Source organism: Pyxicephalus adspersus, chromosome 5, assembly GCF_032062135.1.
Source record: "Pyxicephalus adspersus chromosome 5, UCB_Pads_2.0, whole genome shotgun sequence".
Lineage (NCBI taxonomy): Eukaryota > Metazoa > Chordata > Amphibia > Anura > Pyxicephalidae > Pyxicephalus > Pyxicephalus adspersus.
In genome coordinates this window covers 105240223-105251088 of record NC_092862.1, presented here as the reverse complement: position 1 = coordinate 105251088, position 10866 = coordinate 105240223, and the positions used below count along the sequence as shown (strand labels likewise).

Genomic DNA, 10866 nt, shown 5'->3' with positions numbered 1-10866 from the left:
TGAAGTTGGTGCGTGCGAGGGAGCATGGCGGGAATTTCAAATTATTTTGTATTGAATCCAATACAAAGTAATCATTATTTAGATAGATATATGCTACTGTAAAGGTACATTACAGGTTTCAGTATGTTTTATTTATTTTTGCACCCTTGTTTTAACAGATTTTTGTGTTTTTTTTTTTTATTTAAAGTTTATTATTAAATATTGGACATATTTCGGTGAGGTATGCCTAAGAATTTCAGGCCTACAATGTAAAATACATTTTTATGAAAGACAATGTACTGCTTTTAGACATATAAACCCATTACAAGTGGAAATAGTAAAGCAATAGCACCTGGTAGAGTATAATTAATGCCGCCCCATATTTTGAATATGTAAATATAAATAAGAAGAACAGGAAAGCTGGGTTTTTTTGGCAAAGTAAACTTATATTGTGATAATTTGTCATTGTTTATAATTGTCTGTGACAAATTATCACAATATAGACATATAAATTCAGACGGAAATGATCCGCCCAGGGGGTTAATAGTGTTTTTATGTATGAATGAGTAAAAGATGATACAGATATTTCCACTTCAATCCAACGTACAAAAAGTGTAAATTTTGGGTAAAAGTTGATTGACTCTTGAGTTAAAACACCAATTAACAAAGCTTTTGGTGTCACAGTTAAAATTTCAGTTAGATGTAATGATGGGAATGTAATTTCAAAAAAGCAAATTCAATGCTTGTTGCTGATCAGAAAAACCTGAAATGATATGATTGTGATATCGATTTATTGTGACATGACTATGGACTTTGTACAGCGCTGCATAATATGTTGGTGCTATATAAATACTGTGTAATAATAATAATATTAATGTACTATGAAAGAAAATGTCACTTTGCATGTGTTACATTGGGGTGTTTATTTAAAGGAAGTTGTTTTTGGAATGTTATTAGGGCAAAGTGTAGCTTTATTTGGAGATAAAATGTATGAGAAGTACAAATCTCTCCCTGCACATCACTGCATAGAGATAACATACACAGCCGCTGGGACTACATCACCCACAATGCAGCAGGGTACTCTCTCTACAGTCGCCAATAAGTGACATAAAGCCCGTTGTTGGGGGCGGTTCCTGCTCTCTCATTGGTTAGTTCTGCAGCCACGGGCAAGGCTGACAACAACAATCCGGGAGCGGCGAGAGTCATTGGTTCCCCGCACAAAGTCACCCAGCCGCTCCGTATACAGCCATGGCTCTGGCAGGACCTCTGAAAGTGTGCATCGTGGGCTCAGGAAACTGGTGAGAGCTGGGCACGAGGGGGCATGAGGATGGCAGTGACCTACACACCCCATGTATGTCTGCCAGGGCATAATCATTGCAGGCTTTGTTTACATTGCTCATAACATCCCAGGGTGTAACCTCCTGCAGCCTTAGCTGCCCCAGTCAGGGAGCTGAAGATAAGGCTGTGTGCATGATGTCCTATAAAAGGGAAGTGATGATTCCTATGTGGCCACATGTGCCCCCTCCCCCAGTATCACAGGGAGTAACACATGTCCTCCCTGTAGTGTGCTGCTGATCAATCTGCACATAATACTATTTACTTTAAAATAATAACTGCAATCAATGTCTTGCATCCATTATAGAGGAATAGCACAGATGTATATCACATAATTTAAATAAGCTGGTAGCAATCTGCAGAGCCATAATATTCCTGCTGGAAATGCCAGACTCCTGGCTGCAATGTTCATTAATGGCTCTGACACAAATATGCAGATTACAAGATCTGGCTTCATTTACTTTCTGCATGTTCCAGCTCAGTGATTCCACCAGGAAATAAGCATTTTCAAAAAATTGACAGTGGCTGCTGTTCTCTAAGTAAACGTTCTAGTTTTACAAACTTTGTGTGATCAAATAGCAGATAGGGCCAATGGGGGAATTCTTCCTGGTGTCTGCTAGTGATCACCCAAGTTGTAAATGGGTAAAACCTCCCAGAAGTTGAAGCAGAATTAAATCCATGTTGCTGGGATGAGTTTTGCCATAGTCTGAAGGCATGGCGCACACACTTATGTTTGTGCCCTGTATCAAGGACAAGTTCAGGATCTTGTTACTGCTGCATCCCCAAATCCACTGTCTTTGCCTCTAAGTCCACAATGATCTTGTTCAGCTATTGACCGGCCATTGATGATGTAACTCCTGCACATATGTTGGGATTACATTTTGTCTGTTACCAATACCACCAAGAGTACAGTCGAGCTCTACATTGCTTGTGCCAATCAGTTTAAGCAAAATACAAAAAGCCACAAAGAGCAAGGGAAATTTTTTTTTTTTATTAAACCCCCTGGCGGTGTTCCCGAGTGTGGCTTGGGCTGAAATTTCTTTACAAAAAGCGGTAACCCCAAGCCACACCCAGGGTGGAATTGAGGACTTGCTTGGTCCACATGAGCCTGCGGCATCCTCTATCTGTGTGCATTTGTTGATGCCCAGCCAGCTATGGTGTCCCGTTGGTGATGCCCAGCATTTGCATCCTCTGGCTTAGCATCCCGGCGTGTAAACGTTGAAGATGCCGGCCAGGTATGTGACGCGTGTGCGGCCAGGTGGCGGGACCGGCAGGAAATTTAAAATTAGAAGTATTTTTAAATGGCAAATGTACCGATTTGACATTTAAAAATACAAAATAATCATACCACCAGGGAGGTTAAAAAAGATTTTGCATGACCTCTGTTTCAAAAGCCTTCAATTTTTGCGTTTAGTTCCATGTTAGGGTACATACAGACACTGGATTTGTGTCACCTGAGATGTTCGTATTTGGTTGTCTTGCATGAAAATCATCAGTACAGGTCCCTCATGACATTATTAAGCTAACTGCCAAGCCTGATCACTAAAAGATTGTAAACTAACAACTGCAGTTGTTAAACTGTTGGTGTCACCACAATTGGGGGTTGGCGTTGTTGTCCTCCCCCCCCCCCGCCCCCATTCCTCTTCCAGAACAGAACACCAAGCAGGTTCTTTGTACAGCCCTCATTCAAATTGAAATAATATAAAAATGATAAGAATAATTTTAGGTGACAATAATAGGATGTTTGTATGGATCTAATGAACAATCATAACCCTTAGGATGTGGTCAGAAAAGCAGACAAAAGCATTTGCTTGAGGGCCTATACCAAAGACATTCTTTTTCTAGTAATTATAGAGATTGCATTCACCATGGGGATCAGGAACAACAAAGCTTCTAGGTAACTTCATTTGTGTTTGGTATCCTCAGGCATTTCTACCAGCACTGGATCATCCATTGTGTACAGTTGGTCCATGCCTATAGTCACCTATTCCATGTACAATCACCAGCCACATGTTTTATTTCCATCATTATTGGGTACAATCCTGTCCTGTGAAGTGTTTTACACCTTGACACAACATTTAAAGCCAAATATGATATTCTGAATAATGTAATGAGTATTCATAGTAATTCAGTGTTACTAAGACAACATTTCTGTTTCTCTCGGTCCTTGCATACATCATCAGCTTAATGTTAATTTTGTCTAGATACAAGATCAGCCTAGTACAGGGGTCAGCAACCTTTACTATCAAAAGAGCCATTTTGCCTCCTCTTCCACTAAAGAAAAATAGTCTGGAGCCGCAAAACATAACACAGTTTATAAACTTTTAAGAATCCCCCTCCTCCGCAGTGTCTTGGGAGGAAGGGGATCCCCCATCAGAGATCTCCCCGCAGCAGCCGAAGGGAGCCACAACAAGGAGGCTGAGCCGCAGGTTGCAGACCACTGGCCTAGTAGTATAAATCTACCCTGATCTGCTTTTTTTTTTTTTTTTTTGGTCAACCAACAGCTTTACAGTGCAATGTCTGATTGGTACAGATTCAGTGGATTGTTGAGGAAGACTGACAACTCTCATCATTTTAATGACATTTGTGGGTCTTGTTTTGCTTACTAATTGTACTGTTGAAAATAAAGTTCAAGGCAGGAACCCTTTGGGTCACCTGTAACTGGGTATATTTGGATTGGGATCTGTAGACCTATAGTTTTCACAAACCAAAGCACTTGTTTATTAAACCTATTGTTGCCAACAAGAAGAATTATTTCATACATTTTATAAATATATCTACTAGTAGTAGTGTTTCTTTTAAGATGTGTGTGTGTGTGTGTGTGTGTGTGTGTGTATATATATATATATATATATATATATATATATATATATATATATCTTAATTTTAACCTAAATTTTATTTGTTGTTCCAATAATTTCCTGAAGGTGTTGTGGTATCATTGTATCACTGCCAGTTTGTCTGCATAGAATAGCAGACTGTTTATGTGTTAATCTGATTAACACTTCTACTAATAATATATCCCCAGAACAGCAGCAAAGCTCTCCTCTGCCTATGTCAGGACTATGCAGTTAATGTTTTCTTCACAGCTGGCTTTGTAAATGTACTGTATCCTATTGCCCCGTCTTTAAATTTAGTGGAATACTGTGTGATGAAGTAATTTAGCAAAATGATAATGGGTAAGGTTTGTAAAAAGTAAACAAGTTCTGATTCACATTATATTTCCCCGTTACATTTTTACTATGCTTATCAAAGGAGATCAACCCAATGCCAAATTCTATTCTGCCCAACCCCTGAGCAGTGATTTTAGGCTATGTACACACGTCCGATGATTCTCGTCCGATACAAGCGTCAGGGCTAGTAATGGACAAGAATCTCGCATGTGTACAGCGGCCATGAACAACAAAAGACGAACATCTGTAATGAAAGTGAAGGAAGAGAGTGCAGCAGGGTGCCTCTTGCTTATTCTCCCCTCCCCATAGAACAGAACAGTGCTGTATGCACATTCATTAATCTTTCTGTCTTTTGTTGTTGGAAACGATCGTGAAATATAATTTCCAACTACAAAAATCTAACTTGTACTCAACCTTAGTGTGTTTCTTATTCTACCAATATTTAAGTAGTATTATCGTAAGATAACCTATGTAAAATATATACATTTTAGATTTGCATTATAATTGACCCTGTTAGGTTTATAGACTGTACTACCTGTGAATGAACCTGCCTTGTACTTGGTGCCAAATTCCATTCTACCCAACCCCTGAGTGCTGATGTTTAGTCATTCCCTTCCAGGCACAAGAGAAAGAATATTGGACAAGCCTAAAAAGAAACCTGAATTTCCTCTTCAAATCTCTACTCTTGAACTGTTTCTGTGATGTTTACTGTTGATGTATGTTTACACTGTTCAAGTGTTCTTGACTTTGTTTTTCTTCTCTGTTTCAAGGGGCTCTGCAGTTGCAAAAATTGTGGGAAACAATGTGAAGAATCTGCCAAAATTTGCTCCTACTGTCAATATGTGGGTGTTTGAGGAAAATATTAACGGGAGGAAACTCACAGAGATCATCAACACAGATCATGAGAATGTAAAATATCTCCCAGGTCATAAGCTGCCAGAGAATGTGGTGAGGTTCTTTTTTTATAAGCACTTTGCATTGCCATTGTATTATAGAGATTGTCTATACCAAAATCTAAAATCAGATAATTGTATAATCAGAAAATTGTATATATATTTCCCTTCCTGGTTTACTGAGTGTCAAACTCAGATAAGTGCTTCAGTTTCATTTATATATAAAGAAATTTCATTCCAATGACCTTCAGTCACCTCTTAAACATGGTGTGGCCAAGAAGCACAACCTGTAGTGATGGAAGCAGTAGTAACTGGTTGCTTATTTTTACCTTTAAGTTGCAGTTTAAGATTAGGTTTTGGTTTTTCTCAACTCCGGTCACAATTATGAAAAAGTATATTTGATACTGTATTCCTTATCCTTTATTATTTTGTATCGGAAAAGGTTATCATGTAGTTCTTAGTATACAGTTTGTTCTAATCCTTGGCTTTTTACAATTAGTGTTTTTTTTTACGTTTTCACCTAGATTTTCTTTTAAACAAATAACCTCTGAGATTAACCTAATATCTGGAACTTTAGAGGCCAACCCTTAATCAAATTGAACATGTAGCTTATCAAAACAAATCTTTATTAGAACAACATTAAAAACATAAATGTAAAACCATAAAAAATGTGCGATAGATTTAACTAAATACTCCTGTCTAGGTTGCCCACATATATGAGGGAAAACCTTGCTGATTTCAACGTGTTTCATGGAATAAATCCGCTTCTTCAGGAAAAGGAGGAGACAAAAATATCTGGTTCCTATGACACATATAGCCCCATCTATACAGATGAGATCAGGCAGGGGCAGCAGTTTAGCATTTATAATTTAAAGCCGTTTTCTGTTTTACTTATCCTTTCTCTAATTATCTTTATTATTGGTGATACTGTGATTCACCTCACTATCCATGGTTCTCAATCAATTTTCAATCCCCTCTTGTAGTGTTCATAGCAATGAGCTTGAGTTGTACTCTGTTTTCTGATTCTGAATGGATCCTGTTACTGCTCTGTCATGCCTGCATTCAGCCTCCCCACATGGAAAGATTTTTTCCTAATAACAATCTTCCCATCCCAGGGTGCCCAAGTTTACTCACTATTGCTATGCCTTTTGAAGGAGCAGCATTCTTGCCCTAGGACAAGTGTGTACGAGGGGGTGCTGAGAAGTTCCTGACTTTGCCCGGAAAGAAGAGAGCCAGAGTTATGAAATAACACATTTATTCAACATATTCCCCCTTGAGACTAATGCACTTGGTACAGCGTAGTTGCAGCTTTTCTAGACCGTTCAAATAAAAGTCCTTTGGTTGGGCTGCAAACCAGCTCTCAGCAGCTCTTTGACGTCAGAAATGTCCTAAAAATGTTGCCCTTCAGGTGTTTCTTCAAATTCGGGAACAGATAATAGTCCGAAGGGGTCAGGTCAGGTAAGTAGAGGGGGGTAGTAGACCAATTTGGAAACCCAGGGTGTTCAATTTGGCAGCCACAACGTTGGACGTGTGCGCAGGTGCATTGTCCTGCAAAAAAAGGATCCCTTTGGTCAACTTTCTACGGGGGTTTTGTCTTAATTGCCTCCTTCAGCTGGTCCAGGAGGTTAGCATAATACTGTCTGGTGATACTAGAGCCCTGAGGTAGGTAGTCCACCAACAGAATACCATCTTTGTTGGTAAACGGACACCATGACTTTTTTGGCTGATTTCAGGGCTTCGGAACTCCTTTGGCTACGGGGACCTGTTGTGGAGCCATTCCTTTTACTGTTTCTTGGTTTCAGGATCAGAGATGTGGAGCCAGGTTTCATCCTCAGTCCCTAACCTAGCCAAAAAGTCCTGTGCAGCTTCAAAATGGGCCAAAACGGTTTTGGATACTTCAACTCGTTCCTTCTTGTGATCACTGTTTAAACATTTCGGCACCCACTTCGCTGAAAGCTTGCGCATGTCTAGGATAGTGGTGATCACAAACCCAACACGCTCCCGTCAGATGTCAAGTATCTGGGCTATCTTTTTTGCAGATATTCGCCGGTCCTCAATATTCAGCTCATGGACAGCATCGCAGGTTATTATTATTATTATTATTATTATTAAACAGGATTTATATAGCGCCAACATATTACGCAGCGCTGTACATTAAATAGGTTGCCTGTCAGTTGAGGTTGGGGGACGCCCACTGGGGGGCTCATCTTCAATGGTGAAATGCCCAGTCTTGAAACAAGATCCAGGTTTTGACAGTGCTGTAGGAAGGACACTTCTCCTCCAGTGTTTTTGACATCTCAGTGTGAATGTCCTTTGCTGACTTTCCCTGGAGAAACAAAAACTTCATGACGGCCCGTAACTCCAACGACGTGAAACTTGCTTGTGCCTCTGCCATAACAGCTTCTCACTAAAAGAAAAACAAAGACCTGATATTTGCACAGTTACATACTAAGATATTAGGCTGCCATATGCCACCACACGCATTTTTCTATTTTATCTGGAAGGGGGCAAAGCCAGGAACTTCTCAGTACCTCCTTCGTAGAGAGTTTAGTACACTTCCCCATCTCTCATCTCTATTACAAGGGGATGGGGTATTATAAGATAACATGATCAGGGCTGCTAACACTGCTTGAGCAAGAAACAGGACGGGATTTCGGACGGGCAGGATCAACACGTATTTTGTCTACAAATGGGTAAAGTTCGGTAGGAATTATCGAAACTTCAAGTGCAATTTTATGTAATTTCTGCATATATGGGCATCTTTTTATGCCCGTGTATAGATTTACTGCAAGTGAAAAGAAATCTGACATTTATGATGTTTTTACTAATTTTTTTTTTTTTTTACTCCTTCCTAAGCTAAGAAAATGTTCTGGCTGTACATTTACTATAGTGTTCTCCCCAGCCCCTTTTAGCCAGGCTCACCACTCTGCACTTTTCAGTAACCACCTGGCTGTTTTTGGGTGGTTACTGAAGAGTTGGATCACAATACAGGGGCTGCCACCCACCTACAATTTCTTCCCACCCAGCTCAAAATAATTTTTGGGTTCAGCACTGTACTTTTATCAGGTATCAAAGGGCTGTGTGCATAGACATTGAACAGCTTTGGGTTAAATCTTTATTTTCATTTCAGAAGTGCTCTGGATACTATAACAAATCTCTTTCTGATTGGGGTAGCCGTAGTGTCTTGCAGGCTGCTTTATTTCAAGACATTTTGTCACTTTTGTGAGGAGTTAGCCCTGCCATGGCTTTTTCCCAAGGGTACATAATTCACAATATTCCCACGGGAGTGCCAACTATGTGCTACAAAGATTTGATGCTCTTTATCCTACAACAGCCAAGCTGTACATTTGTTAAATGAAAGTTGCTGTCTTTGTTGCTGTGCAGTATAATACATTATACAGGTGACCCGTAGTCCAGCCGTTCTAGATCTTTTTAACATGGGGGAACTTTTGAAAAAACGTTTAGGTCTTCCAGGAACCATTTCTATAATTACTATGTCCTCAGGTCACAGTACATTAACATGGTGGCCAGTGAAAAGAATGTCCCTTATAGATACCTTTACAGAAAGGTAAATAGATTAATGGTAAGATCTTTTGGGCAGAGTCATCTCCACCTCCGGTGTCATTGTTTGTATCTGTCTGTCATTTGCAACCTCTAATTAATGTACAGCATTACTACTATTACTATTACTACTATTATTACTACATAATATGGTGGTACCTTCTAATGACAGTTTAATAGTAAATGGTGTCACTTAAGCTGACCTGGGAGGCACAAATTGCTCATTGCCTAAAGATAAACAGGGGTAGTATACCCAGTAGTACTGGTTTATCAAGTATTGAATGGTAAGAGGTCAATCTTTTCTTTATCATCCTTTAAAGGAAACTAGTTTTATCTCCAGGTCTTTTTTTCCTGGTTTATATGCTAAAGAATGTTGTTCCACCCTCATAACCCCCTTTTATTTCCAGCCTTTGCTTAGTGTATGTAGTTGATGGAAGCTTTTAGCTAGTAAGGAACCATAATCTAGTCCTTTAGCTCCTCTATGTAACCTTCATGTTTAGAGTGATGCCTCTTTTTATATACATAGGCAGTTAGCTTGTTCCACTACTTAGTTTCTCAGGCCAGGTAATAGCATGTTTGTCACTATATAACCTGTGTTCAACATGCAGAGGCAAGCCAAGAGTCCCTTGTTACTATCATCTAGGCTCCCTGCCAGAATTCTTTATTAATATTATGGTTACCATTGCAAATGCCCTTGGGCTGTCCCAGACCCATGCCAGACATGTGAGGTTGACCAGACTTGTATGCCTATTTCCTCAAAGTCTGTATACTGTTAGTCAATTATCTGTTGAGATTTTAGGTATTTGTGCACTGCACAGGCACCCATTTCTACAACCATCCTTTGCTTTCTCTGGAGGTTTAGATTCAAATATAGAGAACCGTGTATGCGTCATCAAAAGAAATTATGGACAGATTTGTATTTGTAGTCCTAATCGCCCAAATTCCTAAACCAGAACTTCCAATGTCATAAGAAAATTTGAGTATTAGCACGTCATACAGTTCTTTATTAAATATAAAAAAAAAGAAAACAATGAATTATCAGGCATGAGAACACACATTACATCTTTCCCATAAATCAAAATATAAATGCCACAAATATTCCCCATGATCTGCTTTCCAGATGTTTTCCATTTTTGTCTTTCTTGCTTCATGTTATCCTAATTATTTTCTTCTCCTTTTAGGTTGCCATTCCAAGTCTTACTGATGCGGTGAAAGATGCTGATCTTCTAGTGTTTGTCATTCCTCACCAGTTTATACATAAAATCTGCCAGGAGATTTCAGGGAAAGTTCAAAAGAAAGCTCTCGGAATAACGCTTATCAAGGTGACTGTTTTGTTTTGTAGGGGAGATGAAACGCTCCCGTTTTTTTTTTCTCTGCAGTGTAACTTTATGGCTGATATTACAAACATTCTATGAATGCAATTATCACTATAAAACACCAGCACCTACATCTGTTCAGATGTTGCCACTAATTTATAAACTGCTTATTTTACCAGTGTCTGGAAGCAGTTAGGTCTGGTAAAGTTTGTTGACTGGCATTTAAGCTATAGGTAAAAACATAGGAAGATTAATAATAACATATAAATATATTATTTGTCCTGTCTATGGCTTTCAAGCCTCCTAATACAGATTTAGGTTGAGTCACTTGCTGATTTTTATGTCTCTTGTAGCCTCCAGAAGCAACAACTTTCAGCCTTACTTTCCTGGTTTATTTAATGCCTATTTTGTATTCTTGGGTTCCCCTGTACACCTTTCTCCTATGCCATATGAAAAATTAAAACTGTTGTAAACATAGGTATAGACTAGCAGTTAACAGTGAAGGTTTAAGAATAAGTACAGCACCAAAAAGTCAAAATAAATCATTGGTTTAACTTCTCATCAGCTGCTAAATACTAAAATGTTAGTTCTAGGTGGGCTTTTACTAAA

At 39.0% G+C, this 10866-nt stretch overlaps 1 protein-coding gene across 1 annotated transcript in view; it reads left to right on the top strand.

Annotated features, from left to right (window-relative positions):
• The first annotated feature begins 1120 nt into the window (after positions 1 to 1120).
• The window catches only part of GPD1L (glycerol-3-phosphate dehydrogenase 1 like), a 28870-nt gene continuing 19124 nt past the window's right edge, over positions 1121 to 10866 (top strand). The window contains exons 1-3 of the mRNA XM_072412373.1: positions 1121 to 1277; positions 5258 to 5435; positions 10123 to 10263. Coding sequence (XP_072268474.1) covers positions 1228 to 1277; positions 5258 to 5435; positions 10123 to 10263 — 369 coding nt within the window. The 5' untranslated portion in view covers positions 1121 to 1227. The remainder of the gene's footprint in view (positions 1278 to 5257; positions 5436 to 10122; positions 10264 to 10866) is intronic.